Here is a 20,139-nt window from a genome sequence, read left to right as displayed (position 1 = left end):
CCCAGACCTCAGACACATGGGGCATCCCCTATCCTCCAGGACCTTCTGCCCTTTGGCTCTTTTGAAGGAGACACAGGCTTGGGAAGTGCTGAAGGGAGCGATGTGGGGTGCAGCAGGAGAGGAAGAGGAGCAGGGCAGAATCCTGTTCCATGTTCAGCACTGTACCAGGCAAGACCCGAGTCACAGACCCAAATAAGCAGGTGGACACTCATGAGTTTCAGCTTGTTTTAATACTCTCAGACACACTTACAGGGTGTGCTGCCTTCCCATCCAAGACTCGCTCATGCCATCATTTACACCAAAGAATCCATCTCCCTCACAAACACACGTGAAGAAGGTCCAGCTCTGCATGACGCTTCAAGTCAGATCCACACCAGAGACACACACGTCCCTGCCAACGGGGATTGATCCCAAATCTGGAGCCTCTGCTCAGCCAGGTGCCAAGCTATTGCCATGCTGTGAGGTCAGTGAGGGGCACACCCTCTGGGGCAGTCGCTGTGCCTCTCTGTCCCCACTCTCTCTCTTCTAGCGGGTAGTGTGCATGGATGGACCCAGTATTACCATCCTGAAGCACTCAAATATCATGAGACAGGCCCCCTAAAATGCAAGATTGGCTTAAAAATCCTGAGATTTAAAAAAAAATCAATGTTGGGTTCTTCTGATTGTCCTTCTAGGTTTGGAGCATTTAATGGTCATGTTTTCAAGCTTTTCTCTGCAACCAATACGACCAGAATCTACTTTTTGTTTTTCTCTTTAAATGGGAGCTGAGATTCTGCTGTAATCACCTGACCCCAGGAGCTGGGGCTTTGAGAAAAGACCAAATATGAGACTCACACTAAAATCAGGAGAACTGGTAACGCTGTGAACCAGAAGGCCAGGGGCAGGCACTCAGAACTGCATGTTGACTGGCTATGACGGACACCAACCCCACTGAGGGAAACCTCTGCCCAATGATGGGGAAAAAGCTACAGACACCGCAGAGCCTGGGCCCCTCTTTCCCAGGATTAACATCCTGAGACTGTCTCATGGGAAAGCAAGGGGAGTTACTATGCAAACTGAGCAGCCTCAATGGGAGGTGGCCAGAGGCTTTGACTGATCAGCAGCGCACACAGATTCTCTCTCTCTCTCTCCAAGGACCCTGGAGTGCTGTGGCAGAAGTTTGGTTCAGAACCAGCACAGAACACCCTGAGTCCTCACCCCAGGCTCATTCATGGATCATGCAACATGCCAGTCGCCTCTGTGCCAAGAATCGTACCATGGGTCTGCTAGGGAGTTCCCTGCATGTGAGCAGGGCTGGAGGAGGGTTTCAAAGCTCCATACCACAAGCCCAGTTTGTTCTGTGTGCCACCCCTGCCTTGCACTGTCCTAAGATGATAGAATTGAGGAAACATCAGAAAACGTGGCTGGAGAATCTCTAGGTTCTCCTTTAGCAGGGCACCATCATGGGACTCGGTACCGTGAAACACATGGATAAACGGTGTTTGCTGGGGCCGTCCTTTTGGCCTACAGGAGGGTTTGGGCTGTGGACTTCACTGTGATGCACTACAGTAGCTGGAGTCCAGGAACAATGGCTACCTGGGCAGGGGCACGGGGCTTCTCTTCTCGGTGGCAGTGGGGGATGAGAGCCTAGTGGAGACTGGCAGGTTGGCTGTGCTGTCCTGTATGAATTCCTGGCCAGCTGGGTGCTCAGAAGCAATGCTCATGGGACCAAAAGTGGGAATGCAGATAGCACTTGTCCTGTTCTTGTGTCTGCAGTGTTTGTGAGTAACAGGTGTACCAGTGTCTGCCCTGGGGCATTACAGGCAGGTGCTGGACATTGGGTCAGTCGCTGTTGGCCACATTCCCAGCCCCCCTGATTTTACAACAGAAATTACGCACGTCCCCCCTTTGTGCCCAGCTCCCCCACTGGCAGGACAGATCTTCCCATGCGTGCCCTGCAGGAGCAGGGCAGTTTCTGCAGTGCAAAGCCAGATGCCCAGTCTGAAAACAAGGCCCTGTGTGTACAGATTCCCAGCTGCCAGCTTCTCCCCACACTGGAGCCTTGTGACTTCTGACTTGATCTATGCCCCCGCCCCTTCTCATCACTCCCTTGCCACTATGCTGAACTGACAGAACCCAGAGCAACATCGCTGCCGGGCAGCAGCCTGCAAGGAGGGGGTGATTGGTGCACTCAGTAGCAACAGATTCTTCCCAAGGGCCCTTCTGAATTACTTTAGGAGCCAAAGAACTGGAAGCTCCCTCTCCCCTCAACACACCTAAGGGGGAAGCCAGCTACCTGGCTATGCTTGAAAGATAGAGGTCATGAGTGGAGGGGCCTGCCCTGTCTCCAGGGCATCTCGCTCAAAGGCTCCCCTGAATGCTGAAGGTGATGGGAGACAGACGAGCTCTCGATTGCTAAGGGCCCTTCAGTGGAAGCAGAGCTACAAGGGGGAGTAGTTTTCAGGATCTGATGGAGGTTGCTAGGGCCTGTTTGCAGGGAGCCCCGTAAGGGCCTGGATGGGAAACACCTGGACCAACATGAGGGGCTCAGAGAGCAAGAGCCACTCAGCTGGGACAGCCCCCTAAAGTGCAGAGCTGTGGGCCCAGAGAGCTGCAGGGGCCTTTGCGTGTTAGTGCAAATACGGTAGCCCCACCAATGCGGGGCTGTCACATGCTTTTCTAAAGCAAAGGCGAGGGGGACCCAGAGCCCTCCCATGAGATTTCTATCAGCTTCAGCTACAGTCATGCACTCACTGCCCCTCTCCAGCCCTGACCAGGAACCAGACACAGACGTCGTGGGGCAGCGTGGGTGAGACACAGAGAGGGGGATGTTACAGCAGCAGGCGTGCAGGAGAAAGGCCCGGAGTGGGAGGCGGGGGCAGGCGGCAGGCCAGTCCTTTCCTTCCACGCCGCCTTCCCCGGCAGATTACTCATCACAGCCCAGCAGCTCCATGCGCAGCGTGATGCGGTTGTGCCATGCCACAGGCAGGATGCGCACAAAGCGGGCGTAGAAGGGCACGTCAAACACGTTCTTCTTGTGAGAGGTGTTGTCATAGTTTCCTTGGAAGATCTGTGGAGGGAGGGGAGGAGGCATTACAAAGAGGAGCAGGTCCTGCCAGGGGGCAATGCCAGGTCGCAGGCACTGTGGGAGAGGACACACTACAGGATCACAGCCCTATGGGGAGCTGTGCAAGTGCCCTGCTGAGCAGTGACTTGCTCCCTCCACCCCTATACACAGCAAGGATGGTCAGTATGAGGGTCCCACAACACCTACCCCATTAAACCCCAGGTACAGCTGCTCTTGTCCCTTGGCCTTCCTCGCTGATGACCTAAGTACTGTGGTATCACCAGCAGCTCTCTGGCTAGTGACACCATTCCTCTGACCCTTTGTCATCACTGCTGCCATATGCTGTCTGGGCGCCGGCCCATTCCAGCCCCTTTGGAATGCTGGGATTTGTAGTTTCCCCCTGTGCTACCAGAGCCCCTTCCCTGCACCCACCTTGCTGCTGTTCGTCCTGTTGTCCTTGTAAACGGTCCAGGATGTCCCATCATCACTGTAAGCCACTTTGTAGGCTGCCACATACTGAATGTGCCCAAAATCCCGAGCCCCTTGGGTGATGACACCGGTCACCTTCTTCTGAGTCAGCAGGTCAATCTGCCAGAGACACGGGGCTTTTTCAAAGGACATCCGCTCGCTTTGCCCCCAAAGCGAGTCGGGTCCCAAGTAAGCCGAGAGCCAGGAGCTGTGCAAGACTCGCCCATGCAGCTCCGCTGATGGCCCTCAAGCCTGACAGCAGCCCCTCTGCTATTCCAGTCCTGGGCTCTGCACGTACACACTTCAGCTCTGTGCACCTTTGCTAAGTGAAGATCCATCAGTGCCTAGGAAGTCCACTGCACGCATCCTATAGCCCACCTGGCAGACTGGGAACATGGGCAGATTCTGCCCCCACTCCAGCCCAGTGCATTGAGGGGGTGGCAAAGTACCCTGAGGAATTCCCCGTGCAGGGATGGCTGCTGCCTGGTATATGGTGTGACAGGGGGATGGCCAGAGGCAAGAGCTGGCAGCTCAGGATTAGGAGAGGGAGTGGCTAGGGCTCTTTGTGCCCCAGCTATTCTGGGCTGCAGAGCAGTCACACAAGTCATGCAATGTGCACCAGGCCCCAGAGCAGCCCCAATTCAGGCAGACAAAGTTTTCTTTGCTTCCCCCAGCCTGGGTGCCATCGCTGGTGCTGAACCTCCTCACAGGTGGGAAGGGAACAAGGAGGGAGAGAACAAGGCTGGCGTGGAGACAGGCAGGAGTCAAGGGAGCAGCAGCCGGGTTACACAGAGTATGAGCCAGAGACACCCCAGCAAAGGGAGGAGCCAGTGAAGGGACCTGTCTGGGACGCTACAGCATTACAAGGAAGATCAGATAAAGGCAAATGCTGGGGAAAGGTTTGTTCTGGAGGGCCCTGCCTGGCTCCCAAGGGCAGGACTGACTGCTCAGCTCCCTAGAGACTCTCTGGCTTGGAGGGATGGCACCTCGCTTTCCCTGCCCAAGCTGCACCCACAGAGGATTCTGAAATCACCTGAGAAAGGAGCTGGGGTCTGGGGTAATGACAGGAAACCTGACAAGATTCCTGCATTGCAGAAGTCTCTGGCCCCTCCTGTAGCCCACCCCTGGGCCAGCAACCAAACTGTAGGCAGGCTTTGGAGTAACCACACTGGCTTCAGGAGGGGATGAGAGAGCTTCCTCTGTGGTTCACTCTGCTGGCTGAAAAAACAGCACAGAGCAGGAAACTGAGGCCAGGTGGCAGCCAGTTCTGAGCTGCAGGGTCAGGCATGTGGCAGAGAAGCTGAGCTAAGCTCCCATGGGCTGATCCATGCAGAATGGGGATGCCACAGGAGATAAATGGTGGGGCTGACAAGGATTTCTGCTGCCCACTCCAAGCAGCTTCCAGTCACTCATACAAATGGTTAGATCTAGGGGTGCAGCAGGGACCCCTAGAAAAAAGGGAGGGTGAGAATGGGAAGAGGGAAAGTTGGGGGGAGGGGAGTCCAAAGAGTCTATGAATCCCTGGCTGAGATTCCTTTGCCATCCCAGATGCACAGAGAACAGACACTGCCTGTATTCTGCCCAGTATCCAAGCTCCCCTCCCCGGGACCTGGTAACACTGAAAGCATCCTGCATCCAGCCCTTCACAATAGGAATATGTGGCTGCTCAGGCAGCTGTAATGGACTATTAGCCCCATTTTACAGATGGAGAAACTGAGGCTGAGAACTCAGGTGCCTTGCCCAAGGCCACAGAGTGAATCAGAATCAGTTTTGCTATTGGAGCTCATGTACTCCTGGCCCAAGGGCCATCACCAGATTTCCCTACCTCCCTGTTGGGAGAGCCACTGAGGGGTGATGGAGACACACCTGCAGCCACTCAGATTGGTCGTTGTTGAGTGCAGTCCAGGCATTGGTCTTGCCTGTCTTATCCAGGCGAGCGTAATGTGGGTACCAGGTGAAGCCATCGATGCCCCAAGTCTTGTAAATGCTGGAGGCTGTGATCTGCTGGTCAGAGATCAGGCGGGATTTCATGCCCAGCGGCTCCGAACAACCTGCCGTGTTGAAATACACTGTAACACAATGGTTTATAGACACAGTGAAAGGGAGGAGTCCAGCAGCATAGTCATCCCAAACAAACACAGAGCAGGACCCAGGAATCCCAAACAGACACTGAGCAGGGTCCCAGGAATCCCTGATAAATACAGAGCAGGGACACCAAAGATGCAAAGAGCAGGGACCACAAATGTAGAGACATAAACAGCACTGAGCCATGAGCACAGATCAGGAACCCCAACGATACAAAGAGCTGGGACCTCAAAACTCCCTGTCCCTCTCGAGAAGGCAGCAGAGGTCATTGGATTGGGTGGGTTTACAATTTACTCCAGTTCTGCATTTTATCCTCTGCCTTAATCTCCCCAGAGAGGCCCATTCACTGCGTGACAGCGCCCCCTGCTGCAGGAGGGACAACACTGTCAGTACTGCCCCTCCAGAAATGTGGCTGAAGCCTGAGGCCTTATGCCCAGTCCTTTCCGAGGGCCACTCCTCTCTAAGCACAGCACACAGCTCCTGGGCTATATGCGCAGAGTCCACTCCAGGGGCAGGGTCCCTTTTCCTTCTGGGCCCAGTAGAAATGCCCAGCCTAGAGAAGCCTCTCGAAAACCACCGCCATAGGGAAACAAATCCCAGGCTGGAGTGTGAAGGCTGCCTGAGGCCTTGTGAGCCCCCCAAGTGGGGAAAGTGGGGCAGCGCCTAGGTCAGGGGTGGGCAAACTTTTTGGCCCGAGGACCACATCTGGATTGCAAAACTGTATGGAGGGCCGGGTAGGGAAGGTTGTGCCTCCCCAAACAGCCTGGCCCCCGCCCCCTCCCACTTCCTGCCCCCCTCAGAACCGCCAACCCATCCAACCCCCCCTGCTCCTTGTCCCCTGACCACCCCCCTCCCGGGACCCCCATCCCCCTATTCAACCCCCCCTGCTCCCTCTTCCCTGACTGCCCCGCGCCCTATCCACACCCCCGCCCCCTGACAGGCCCCCTGGGACTCCCCACACCTATCCAACACCCCCTGTTCCCCATCCCGACACCCCCCACCCCGAACCTCCACCCCATCCAACCTCCCCCTGCTCCCTGTCCCCGACTGCCCCGACCCCATCCACACTCCCATCCCGAACTGCCCCCCAGGACCCTACCCCCTATCCAACCCCCCCTGCTCCCTGACTGCCCCCCGGAACCCTTGCCCCTTATCCAACCCCTCCGCTCCCCGACCATGCTGCTCAGAGCAGCAGGAGCTCGCGGCCTGGCCAGAGCCAGCCACGCCACCCGGCAGTAGCGGCAGGCCAGAGCACTGGTGGCGTGGCATGCTGAGGCTGCGGGGGAGGGGGGGACAGCGGGGGAGGGGCCAAGGGCAATCCTCCCCGGCCAGGAGCTCAGAGGCTGGGCAGGACGGGCCCGCGGGCAGGATGTGGCCCACGGGCCGTAGTTTGCCCACCTCTGGCCTAGCTGGATTGTACCACGGGGCCAGTTCACCCTGTAACCTTGCAGCCAAGATGTGACCAGCCCTGCAATTCTCATTGTTACCAGTGGGTGTCACTGTGGTCACTGATGCAGACAAAGAGAAGATTGGGGGAAAACCAAAACACAGACACTCCTGGAATTAGACCTGAGCACCCAGTGCCAAAGTAGCTGGGGCCCAGACCTGCCAGCCGGTGCCTGGCCCCAGGGCCACGTCCAGCCCCCACCACAAGCATTGCTCACTTTCCCTGAAAGGCTTCAGATGAACTCCAGATCCTGCGTCCATGTAGGCTAATTCCAATTGCTTGCCCTGGGTGTTCCCAGGGATTGGACCCCTGTTGCAGTATTCCTGCAGGCCTCTCTCTCCCAGGTTCCTCACCCCTCCCTGTGAGGGACAGGGCCCTGGCAGAGTCCAGATCGGGAACCCACGGGCACGAAACATAGGGTGAACTTAGAAGATTCACAGCGCTAGAGACGGAGGCCTCTATCCCCCTGAGCCGTGGGCAGTGGCAGGGCAAGCTTAACTCCCCCTCCACCCTGCTCTTGGGCCCCAGCCCTGACCATTCTCCCCTAAGGGGAGGCTGGTGTTCACACCCAGTTTGATCCTTGGCCTCTGCTGAAGGCCCCAGCTGATACACGGATGCACCAGTCCCACTGCAATACACTGGGGCCACCAAACAGCCAGGCAGCAGAGGGTCGTTCCCAGCCTCCCTGAAAGCACTGACTGGACAAACACAACGTACAACATTTCAACGAGAAGGGCAATCCTGGAGCAATCCAGAGACTCGGAACTGGGCCCGTTTCACCAACCACTGCCGAGCACATGTGTCATGTTAGGAATGCTGAGCTAGCGAGAGAGAAATCTGATTGGCTGAGCCTACTGCTAAGTTACATTTTCTAGGGGACTTTGATCCTAAAGAATTTTGCAAACTCTACAGAAGTTGTTTCAGCCAGCAGGGAAATGATCTCAGCAGCTGTTCAACAGCCGCACAGCAGCACTGCTCAGGGGTTTGGGACTGAGTGCAGGAAGATCCTGATTGAGACTGCCTGGGAAGGATTTAGGGAGTAGAATGTCATTATCTAGGATGTGATTTGGCTGAGACCCTGGAGTTAACACCCCTATTCTCACAAAAAGAGCCAACGGATCTTTCGCAACTAAGAGTGATCAGGTCTCATCAGAAAGGCAACACCTCCAGCAGCACAAAATCCCACAGCACTGCACTGGGATCAGTAATGACTCCGAGGTGACAGCACCCCTCCCCTCCCCCTCCCCAAGTCACCCGCACCACTCCCCTGCAACACACTGCCTTCTAGTGCCACATTGAGACACTAAGGTTAGCACTGACAGAGGGAAGAACACCCCCTACTGAGTCTCAACAAGGTTCCTACATCTGAGGTATCTTTAGAGGTCACCCATCCAAGCACTGACCCGGCCCAACATGTGTGATCTGATGAAATCACAGCTCGTGCCATGGACATGCACATCCGCCTCAGAGATCCAACAGACAGGGGCATTAGTGCTCTGGAGCAGTACACCATATTCTTGGCCCGGAGCAGACATTTACCATTCAATTCGCAGCCCACCAGCTCAAAGCGCAGAGTGCAAGCCCTGTGACACATCACAGGGTAGATGCGGATGTACTGGGCTGTGATCGGAGGATTGAACGTGTTGGACTGCATGCCATCATTATTTGTGTTCCCCAGGAAAACCTGTAAGGGCACAGACCAAGATGAGTGTGTTTAGTGGCCAGGAATGGGGGCCAGTATCAAGTCCTCATCCCTTCTCTACCCCATACCCTTGTCCATAGTAATCCCTGACCCAGCGGTCCAATTTTTATCTTGTAGACTCAGTAACAAAAGCCACGTGACAGACCAACTCACCACCAACACTGAAGAATGCCTTGGACTCAGTGTTGCCAAACCAAAATGTTACAAGATCATGAGTCAAGCCCCCCAAAATCATGAGATTGGCTTAAATATCATGAGATTGTTTTAAAACAAGAAATGTTGGATTCTTTTTTTCCACTTGTCTTGTGTGTGTGTGTGTTTCTTTTTGTTTTTACCCTTTCAAATACACTGGGGTCACATTTACATGTTTTTCTCTGCAACCATGAGGGTTAAAATTTTTTTTTTTTTATGATGAAGGCTGAGATTCTCATATAGTCACAGGATCACAGCAGCTGGGGTTTTAAGAAATACACCAATCATCACAAGATGTGTGATAAAATCCTGAGAGTTGGTAACACTGCTGTCAATTAGTAGGTCAGCTTATACATCAGGTGACTTATAGGGAAGTAGACAGTATATATGTGCTATTGGTTCTGTAAATATATAAATATTTGTGCTATTGTACACTGTAGCATATAGTAGAGACGCTTGATTTACTTGTTACCAGTTCAGCCCCTCTAGCAAATTGTTCGAAGACCAGTCTTGTTTCCCACAAATGTATCTGCTGTCAAGACTAGGCCTGATGGGGCTGAACAAATCATTGACACCTGTAGGGAGTTTATGTACTCTTCACTGTTGGCTCTTCTTGTTGTGTGGCTGGTCACCCAAGAAACATGGCATTGGGCCTGCTCCCTGATAGGCTTACAAACATTTTAAACAGGAGATGTACTACCCAGAAGCTTGTGAATCAGAGCAAAGCAAACTTGGGGTGTTAGTCACAAATCAGGGGTTCTCTGAATGTTGACTAGTTGCTGTGCTCTGTCTAAGCAGCTGTAGTGTGTGTGTGTATAATCATTTATATTATTATGAAACCGCTGGTATTTATTGTTCTCAATACCTGAGAACCCCCCAATCCTGTTTGCAGCCCCTGCAATCACACAGCATCTCCTCTGAGCAGACACCACCCCCACAAAGTGACACAAGGCCCCCGCCAGTGCCATAATTTCACAGTGGTAACACGCCCATGTGCTAACACCCCCAGTGCATCGATCTCCTCGCCCCACCCTGACACAGCCCCATGCCCCAGGCCCGTTTCCCCCCCACACGTGGAGGCAGCAGGCCCATTACTGCAGTACCCACCTTGTCTTGATCCTGTTTCTCGTCCCTGCAGAACACAAACACACGCCCATCCAGGCTGTGTGCTATTTTGAAGGAGTGGACGTACTCTGCCCAGCCCGCACGACGGGCACCCTGCGTGATGATCCCTGTCAGCCGCATCTTCCTCAGCAGGTTTGCCTGTGGCATGACAGAGGGTTACTGGGATGGGGCAGGGAACATGCTACAGAGCCTAACACAGAGTATGGTCCGTGCTATGCCCCTGCCATCCCAGGTCTCCCACAGAGTATTAGTCTATGTGACCTGCAGCCGAGCTGGACTCCTGGGAACCAACTCAGCCTCAGCACCCTTGAAAGGGGCTGTCCTGCGGTGGGTGCTCTGTCCATCTGCAGGCTGCCCCATTATTCCTGTGCTAGAACTCCCCATCCCCACAGCCTCAAACCGTGATCCCAGTCCCCTGATCAAGGAGAGAAGGATGCCCATCTGTACCACCAGAGAGCACTGCTGCAGAGCAATGCAAGGTGTTTCCTGAGTGCCTCCTCCCAGGAGATTGAGCATCCTGCATCAAGAAGTGCCAGCTGCCCCCAAAGGGATGCTGCCCTGGGACACCGCCTTTTTATAGTCATGTTAACATTAGGAGGCTTCCGATCTGAAACCGCTCCTTCTCCAAGGTGGAGATTTCAGCAGGGAATAGGACAATGGGTTCACGTTCCCATTGGCCTACAGAATTCAGAGCAGTCCCCAAGTCCCAGCCCTGGAGCATGGGGAAGCGCTGGTAGGAACTGCCACATGAGAACAAACCAGTGTTCCAACAAGCCCAGCATCCCACTTCCAGCACTGGCCAGTGCCTGGTGCTTCAGAGGAACCTGTTCTGCAATGAGCTCATGACCCACCCAAGGGAAAGTTTGTGTGTTCAGCCAGCTGGTACCTGAATCCAGGGGCTCTTGTCATAGTTGCTGGAGGTCCAGGCATTGACAATTCCATTGTTGTTGAGTCGGGCCAGCTCAGGACCCCAGCGCTGCAGGCCTAGGAACCCATAGTACACAGATGAGGCCGAGAGCTGGGCATCTGCAATGGCCCTTCCCTCCATGCCCAGCAAAACAGCACAGCCTGGAGCAGGGGAAGGGGAAACGGGGAAAGAAAAGGGAGGGAGATTGGGAATGAAAAGGAAGAGGAGCAGGTCATCGGTAAAAGAAGAGTGAGAACAGAGAGGAAGAGGAGAACAAGAGAGAAAGAGAAGGTGACACTCTGACCATCACATTCCTGGTTCTTTGGAGACACCTCATCTCATGGGTATGAAATGGAAACTAGACCAGAGCAAGGACCTTCATTGCCCACTTGGGGCACTGGTTTGGTGTCTCATTAAAATGAGAAGGTGGCTGGTTCTTTCTGCTCCCCAGTCGCATCTGGCTTCACCCTAACCCCTCCCCAGAGCTATGCCCTCTGCACTTCCCGAACCAAGACTGTTCAGGACCAGTTGGTCAGCAACTGTCTTGAACGCTCTCAGAAAAGAAGATGTCCAGGTGTGTGCAGAGCTCTCCAGGCAGCTTTTCACCACCGTCACAGGCCTGGACAACCTGAAGAGGAAACGCTCCTTGTATGAACCTCCCTTCTCCACTATCCAGCCACCACGGCTGTCCCACCACAGCAACAAGATGTAAGGAGATCCGAAAAGGGAAAGCCCACTCTGTGATGTGTTATGATCCAGTCTCTGGGACTATCCCAGAGACATGAGATGTGAGAAGAGCAGGAGATCTCTCTGGGTTGCCTCCTCCAGCACTAATTTCATTAGCACTGGGCTCTCCAATGTCATGGGGCTAATGGACAACAATGAAGCTGGCTTCAAAAGCCATCGACCTCTGTTTTTCCTAATGCCAACCAACAAGGCCTCCTTTGTGCTTGCTGGTACTGCTGAGAGCAGAGAGGGGCAACAGAAAGTTGGGGGGGGGCAGGGTCTGTAGCCGCCTGTCACGGTCAGGGACTTACGGACATGGCAGGTCTTCCCCAAGAATGGAGAGGGGCATTTGCAGGCATAGTCGCCGTTCAGGTCTAGGCAGGTGCCTCCATTTTTGCATGGCTGTGAGGAGCACTCGTTCACGTCTAGGGGAGACAGGAGCGAAGAAGATGAGAGAGAGCCTCTGCCCCCTCCAGCCTCAAACCCAGCACCACATGGTGGGATGGGGAGTCCCATCACTTACGCAGAGAGATATCAGCAGGCAGCTGCTCTGGCAAGCTAAGTGAGGGCTTTAATCCAAAATGCATTCATATCGGCCCTCGAGTGACTGCCAGGCTGCTTGTAGTGGTGGGGAGTCTAGCTGAGATGCCCAGCTATGCCACTGTGGGAGGGAGCCTCTCCCACTGGAGTGGACTGGGCTTAGAGGCACTGGTTCTTTTATGCATCTGTGTGAAGCTCTGGGGAGGGTCCCACTCTACACTGCAGATGATGCACAAATTCCCCTCTGGAGCAGGCAGAGCCACAGGTGTCCTAAAAGCAGAACTGCCATTGGCCAGGCTATGGTTAAGATGCAGAGGCCAGACATACCCATTGCACTACCTTCTCCCTCAGTATCTTTATCATTTCTATAGTTCTCTCAGTGCACTCAATGCTGAACCCTGCAACCCACCTGGTGCCAGCCCCTGCATCCACCTGGCTCTGGTCCAACATTGTACCAACCACCAGGCCCTGCATCCGACCAAGAGTTGGCAATCGCATCCTACCCAGTACCTCTGCCTCTCCTTGCACTTCTCCACATCGCACCCAACACCAGTCCCTACATTTCACTTGGAGCTGGACTACTTATTCCAAGTGGCACCAGCTCCCACACCCCACCTCACGCTGGTCTCTAGGGCTCCCCTCCCACTCCAGCTCCTAGATTTCCAGGGGCGGCTCCAGGACCAGCAATCCAGAGTAGATCTGACAGCTGGGCTGCTGCAGAATGGATGGAATCACATAATCCCTGCCAGTGGGCACCAGAGCCAGCAAGTCAGTTCAGAGGCACGTGAGCGGAGAGTCATCGTGCAAGGCTGCCCAGTGCATTGCCAGCAGCTCAAGGTGAGAAACTTCCGATGCCTTGATGAAAACAAACTCAGTGGGGTATTTTGCTGGATTAGTCACTTACACATACCCCAACAATATCTGGACGGTAACGGGGGTACATACACAAACACAATCCACCACATGGACACCTCGTCTTCATGCTCCTCTCCCACCTTGACAGGTTTCAGAGTAACAGCCGTGTTAGTCTGTATTCGCAAAAAGAAAAGGAGTACTTGTGGCACCTTAGAGACTAACCAATTTATTTTAGCATGAGCTTTCGTGAGCTACAGCTCACTTCATCAGATATCTGATGTATCTGATGAAGTGAGCTGTAGCTCACGAAAGCTCATGCTAAAATAAATTGGTTAGTCTCTAAGGTGCCACAAGTACTCCTTTTCTTTCTCCCACCTTGGCAGCTCCTCCTGCAGGGAGGTCTTTTGTCATGTCCCCATCTCCCCCAGAGCCAGTGCGTGGTGCCACCCTTGCAGAAGCAACCCATACTCACTCTTTTGGCAGTGGGTGCCTGCATACCCCGCAGGGCACTTGCAGACATATTCCATAAAGACATCACCCCGGTTGGGCACCAGCTGGCACTCGCCATTGTTGTGGCAGGGATTAGGGTGGCAGGGGCCTGGGGAAGGAAACAGAGGAAGCAAACAGTTGTCAAGTGGGAACAGGGAAAGGAAGAATCCACACTGTTCTAGGGGTGCAGGGCTGGTATAAGGATGCCCGTTACTGTGACTTAGTGACCCTGTAGGCCAAAAGCCTAATGGGAAGAAGTTGTCTCAAGTGGAATTGTACTCCGTTTTGCTAGCTTTGAATTAGTAAGAAGAAATTGTAGCCTTGAATTAGTAAATTGTTCTGAGTTTATTCTTTGCTGATTGTGTTAACATTCGCTCTTAGAAGGATAGAAGTTTTATGGCTGTAATAGCCTTATTTAGGGTTTGGTGTGAGTGAAGAATGTATGGTGATTAACTGAGACAGGCCAGCTGGGCCAGATGGTCGAGAGGGGAGTGGAGCAGTCAAGAGGCACCAACTTTATTATCAATCACCCAGATGGCAGATTGATGACCCTAAAGCAAAGGCTTACACCCCAAGGACTAGATAAGGAGTTGAGCCAAAGGGACAGATAAGAAACAGCTGTGGGGAACAACTCAAAATAATTCTAAACAGAGCAACTTTGAATACCTCGTGATTGACAGCTCCAGTGTGGCACAGCAAGGTCCATAGACTTGTATGGGAACTTATCACTATAAAAGAAGGGTGTGTTCCCCCTCCCTCATGTGCAGTTTCAGCTGGCCATTGGAATGCACCGAACAACACTAAGGACTAGTAACTATGAGATCCAGCTGCAGAACTGTGTGTGCGTGTGTAAGCATATGCTGATTTCAATGCTTAAATTGTACACTAAATAACACAGAGTATTGCCTTAGCTCCTTTTAAAAGATTCTATGTGCTTCTTATAAGCATAACAACCCCAAGTCATGCATGGATCTGACATAACAGCATTTGGCTCTGGGTTAGTGCTCCTGAGGTGTGTGTGAATCTGGTACAAGCCTGGTTGTCATCCGTGTTTGAAACTGGGACCTTCAGCTCCATAACAGAGACCTCTACCACTCCATTGCTAGGCAGCAGTAGTATGATGTTATCCTGCAGTAGACCAATCACTGGAGAAAGGTATGACACATACTTTGACAGTCTGTTAGTTATTTCCCCATGAGAAGAAGCTCATCCTAAGAGTCTAAGATCTACCCATGTTCATGTCCTTGTTATAGGCACCAGTTTTAAAACACCACCCTGTACAAATCATCGGCAGGGTTGGAACTTGGAAGCAGCCAGTGGACAGGGTCATGACATGGGAACTTTGCTACGTGCTAGCACCCCCAGGGCACACATGGATCTGCAGATCCACGCACTTTGCTGTGTTATTGTTGATGCATCACAATCACATACAGATGAGATTCTAGTCTCAGAGCGTCTGGACCCGCCTCTCGCATGGGCTGTACCTTTCTCCGTGTCATTGCAGTCAATCCCAGTGAAACCTTCAGGGCAGATACAGAAGAATGGAGTCTCATTGCTACCAGTCAGGCAGGTACCCCCGTTCTCACAGTGGTTCACATCACAGAAATCACCTGTAACCAAGGCCACAAGTCATTACAAACACTAACTGCCAGGGAAACCACACATGAGCCAGCTACAGACCCAGGTCTTTGACTGAAATCTGATCTTTCAGGAAAATTCAAAAGCAGCTATCCTGCCTTTACAGAGCTCATCCATGTTACTTTGGGTGCAGCACAGTCTGAAGTGCAGTGGCACAGCTGTACATGGGGGGCCCCAGGCTGAGTTCACACACAGTGCTGCAAGGCAGGACTGAGACGCACCGGCAGAGCTATGTATGGGGTTCCAGGACTGGAAGAGCAGTCAGTACAGAGGGCACCAGCAGAGCTGAGAGGAGGAAACTTGCCCAGCTCCCACCCTCACAGTGTCCATGGTACCAACCTACATTCTCGGTGCAATTCCACAGCGTCTGCCCCGGAGACCAAAGTCCCTCGTAAGTCCCCCAAGGAGTTTCCAGCTCTCCTCTTGTGCCTGAATGTCTCACCCTCCTCCAGCACTGCAGGGTAATGCCCAAGGTGAGGCATGCTAGGAGCAGGAGGGCGTGGGAGGCTCAGGGAGAGGGGAACTATCAGTGCCCGCTGTTCTGCAACTGGGCCTTTGCTTTGACTCCAGTTGCCCTAGTGAGCCACCAAGGAGCCACTGACACCAATCTTCCCAGCACATCACCCCACAGTGAGCCACCAAGGAGCTGCTGACACCAATCTTCCCAGCACATCACCCCACATCTTGCCACATCTTGCAGTTTGACAGTGATAGTTCCCCATCTCCCATGTCCTTCCCCCTCCCCTCCACACCTTGACCATCCTGCACTGGGGGCCAGGGCGGCTGATTCCTCAGTCTGTGCCCCACGGCTTTGTCCCTAGGCAATCTGTTTTCCATCACGCCGATCTCACTCTTCAGGAACTTCCTTATTATTCAGCCTAAATGTGCTTTGCTTCAACCCATTCCTCCTAGTTAACTGGGCAGGGGAGGCTGTAAAATGACCACAGACTTCCTGGGAAGAAGGGGTGGACTATGGATACTCAGAGCCAATATTGCCCTCCAGAGTAAGTGGAGGAGCGAACGTTCCTCCTTCCACCCCCTAAACCTGTATCCCAGCAGTGCAGGGAGCAGAGCAGAGTGGGGTGACTGAATAGGGCACCAGATGCCCTCACCCCAGGAATCAAATGGGCCGAGCATCTGATATTTCAGTTAAGTAGGTTTATATTTGTGAAAGACTGAAAAACCGGCATCTCCTAAGGAACAAAAAGTGTGGAAGCCCAGGAGCCACGCTGAGTGGAGCAGAGGGGGGTACAGGCCAGCGGCCTATCATGGCCTGGAGACAGGGCCAGCTGCTGCTCCAAAGAGCAAGCGAGCACGAGGCGGGTCAGCCCCCCAGGCGGTTCAGACCTGTCCCAAGAAAATGCATCTTACCCAGAGGGCACTTCCTGTCTGTGTCCATTTCCTGGGTGCAGGGGGAGGTCCCCAGGGTCCGTCAGGGCATCTGCCCCAAGGAGTGCCCAGGAGAAGTCTTCCCACCTGCTTCCACATGCTCCCCACCTGTAGATGGCTCTGTGCAGCAGACCAGCCTTTGTCCAGGACCGCGCTCTGTGAGAGACTCCCCTGGAGATGGAAAATCTCCATTCCTAGGACAGGCGTAGCTCACACAGTACAGGGAAAACTCCTCCTGCCCCATCCCCTGTCAGCCAGTGAGGCCTCAGCACCCTCAGTAGGGACAAGAGGGGGAACTCCTCTATAGCCATTCGGCCCCTGGTTTCACTAATGACACTACCGGCCGAGAAGCCAATCGTGAAAGTGGTTTTGGCTGTGCCCGGAAGCTGGGCTGCAACCCACCGGTTCATTTCACACAGCTCACACAGCGGGGTGAGGGGGAGGACTGCCAAACAGCTGGCTGGCAACTGGGTATAACTTCTAGGGCCCTCCATGCCGACCTGGGCGGATTCAAATGGGTGACCCGTGGGTGAAAGGTTGCGTCTCTCATTAGCAAGCACTGGGGCAGCTTGTCTCCTGACACCAAGCTTCTCTCTGCCACGTCGGCTCATGCTGCAGGCATTAGATCAAGGGTTTAGCTCAGGTGGAGACCCCCGGGACAGCCTCCCCTCACACACACAACTACCTGTGTGGGTACTTAATGAGCTGAGAGCTCACTGCCCAGAGCTGCACTGAACAGCACAGATCTCATTAGCCTAAGCCACTGCTCAGGGAGTTATTTCCAATTAGTCTTTTAATAGCAAGGCTCCTCAGAACTAATCCCACATCCCAACCCTCCACATCCACAGGGCGTGCTCGTGGCAGATGGAGCGGGCTGGCCTGTGTTAACTGGAGGCTTCCGAAACGCTGCTGCTGCTCCTACAGCCCAGCCTGAGAAAGCAGAAGAGCTTGGGCACCAGGTCAAATTTATGCCTGTGCCACCCAGCCTGGCTCTGCATGACCTCATCTTCCATCAATGCACTGCCATGAGCTACAGCAGAGGAGGAGAAGGAGAAGGGAGATGCTGAAGGGCCAATGAGGAGTGGGGATGTCTTTACCCATTTCATTCATCAAGGAGTGGGGGCTATTTACCTGCCCCATGCTCCTCAAGTCTCCTGGGGAATCAGAAACTCAGTATCAAGGATCCTTATAGCCAGTTGGCCAAGGCTTTACACACAGCGCTGGGTCTGAGGAGAGGTACTGGCTACGTACAGAGACACAAGGTTGACAAGTGTGTGTCCCCCAAGCATCTGCTGTGCCAGCTGCCTCCACTACAGGAGCATCTGGTTCACACTGGGGCCAGGACACAGCAAGGCAGAGGAGACCAGGTAGAGGAGAAGGGGCTGGAAAAGCCACTCTACCGCATTCCTCCCCAGGGCAGAATGGGCCCCAATAAGCTATGCACATTTTAAATATCACAAGTAACTGAGCTTCCCCCTCCCTCTCCCCCTTGTCCTCTCTCCAGCAGGTCTCATTGGCCACATTCCATTGTCAGCAGGCAAGGGAAGGGCCATACTTTCAAAAGCCACCAGTGATTTGGGGTGCCTCAGTGTCTGGGACAGCTGGGGCCAGATTTTCAGAGCCATGCTGCACCTCCCGCTCCCCACTGCCTTTGACTGGAGCTGTGAGTGCCCTGAGAATCAGGCCCCAACTGTCCCACACTGGGCTCCCAACTGAGACACCCAAAATCACCAGTCACCTTTGGAAATGTTTGCTTATGTGGCTCCAAGAACTGGCAGGGAGGCAAAAATAACGTCCTGTGAGGCTCTGGGCTGCATATCCCAGCCCCTCTGGGTTGGAAGCATGGGTCAGGGGAAAATGGGTGCCCCTCCCAACCAAAACTGCATGCCCTCCACTGCCCCTGTGCCAGCCTCAGTCCCTCACTGCCGCAGGGCCCAGGCTCCAGCGAGTGCCCCCCCCCCGTCTTTTCCCTCTACTCCCAGTGTTTCATCCCATATCCTGTCCCTCACCTCTACCTGTTATCCACATATTCCACCCTCTCAGCCCCTCACCCCATCCCTACCTCCCACCCCGCCAGTACAGCTTCTTCACCACCTCCCCGCCTCCCTTGGCCAGCCCTGCGCTCACCACTCACCGCATGCCCATTCCTCCCCAGCTAAGGGCCATACAAACAAGGAAGGGTGTTTTGTTATATAGGAGGAAAGTGTTATCTAATAGTTAGAGCAGGGGAGTCTGTCAGCCAGAACTCCTGGGATCTCTTCCCAGCTCTGGGGGAGAAGACTGGGGCCTGGGATGTCAGTCAGGACCATGGGCTTGTGTAGCGAGTGGCTAGAAGCCGGGAGCCCACCCTCCTAGGTTCTATTTACAGCCGCCAGGTGTGAGTCCTGAGCTGTACACCCACAGCCTCACCCCCCTTCTGTGCCTCACCTCCCCCTCTGTAAAACGGGGGCAGCGGTCCTGACTCCCAGGGGCGGGCTGCGAGGACTTGTGCACTCAGGCCAGTGAAGCACTACTGAGCAAAGAGCTAGGTGTTAGTGAGCTCTGATGGCGGCAATGCTGAGCGTCCGCCGTACAGCGCCGTACCCCTCCTGCTGTCACCCCAGGGGCCCCTTCTCCCAGCTCTCAACATCAGCCAGAACCGGAAGGGGACTGAGCAACTGCTGCTTGGCCCTCTCCACCCCCACACCTGGGGACGAGGCGAATCCCACAGCCAGAGGATCCCAGACTTTGATGTGCAGCAGCAGGCGGAGAGTGACAAGCGGGCCAGGCTGGGTATGCCCCCGCCCTTGCACCCCAGATTTTCAGCATGGGGAGGGCGAGACACCCGGGAGACCCTGAAGCGGGACAGACAGTGGGAGGAGGGAGAGGCCAAAGATCCAAACTATAGGCGTAGTTAGGGGGACAGGAGGGGGAGCTGCCTCACAAACAAGCCTCGGGCAGGTACCCCCCCCCCCCCACACAGCCCCATTGGCCCTGGCTGGAGCTGCCCCCCACCCCCAAATATAGAAGTCAAACTACGCCTCTGATCCAAACTCACCCGTCACAGCCGAGACGGCGAGGATGGCACCGAACAGCGTCGGCAAAGGGCTCGATGCCTTCATCTCCCCCCCTTCGGCCTCCGGCTCGCCACCCCGGCTCTGCGCGGCTCCTTGGCCCGTCCGGCTGGACTCGCTCCTCAAGTCTGTTTGTGTCCTGACTTCTCCTCCGGCGGGATTAGAGTCAGCGAGTGAGTCAGACGGGCGCCCTCCCCTCCCAGGCTGAGCCTGCAGATTACACCCAGCCCCACGTGCTCCCGCTGCCTGGCCAATGACACGCGGCACCCACCCCGAGGAGCAGCAGCGAGCTGCCCCCGGAGCTGGGTGCGCAGGGGATGGGGCCGCGCCCCACGCCTGGGGCAATGCACTCGGAGGCAAGGTGAATGGCACGGAAACTCCCTTCAGAGGCAAGTGGAGTGGGAGGGCCCCGCTGTTTGGATGCAGGGCAAGGAGCAAATCGCAATCCCAGTGCCAAGGAGTCGTGCAAGAGACATC

General features: G+C 54.5%; 1 protein-coding gene across 1 annotated transcript; it reads right to left on the bottom strand.

The window, feature by feature from the left end:
* Positions 1-226: 226 nt before the first annotated feature.
* MFGE8 (milk fat globule EGF and factor V/VIII domain containing) lies at positions 227-19,805 on the bottom strand. The gene is made up of 10 exons (XM_077828005.1): positions 19,647-19,805; positions 15,067-15,192; positions 13,566-13,691; positions 12,010-12,123; positions 10,952-11,133; positions 10,048-10,203; positions 8,586-8,730; positions 5,381-5,565; positions 3,479-3,634; positions 227-3,049 (listed from the first exon to the last, which is right to left on the bottom strand). Exons 1-10 carry the CDS (start codon positions 19,708-19,710, stop codon positions 2,906-2,908), a joined length of 1,398 nt encoding a protein of 465 aa, XP_077684131.1. The 5' UTR covers positions 19,711-19,805; the 3' UTR covers positions 227-2,905.
* Positions 19,806-20,139: the final 334 nt, after the last annotated feature.

Source organism: Eretmochelys imbricata, chromosome 10 (assembly GCF_965152235.1).
Source record: "Eretmochelys imbricata isolate rEreImb1 chromosome 10, rEreImb1.hap1, whole genome shotgun sequence".
Classification (NCBI taxonomy): domain Eukaryota; kingdom Metazoa; phylum Chordata; order Testudines; family Cheloniidae; genus Eretmochelys; species Eretmochelys imbricata.
The sequence above is the reverse complement of the archived record's forward strand: the minus strand, read 5'-3'. Positions and strand labels throughout refer to the sequence as shown.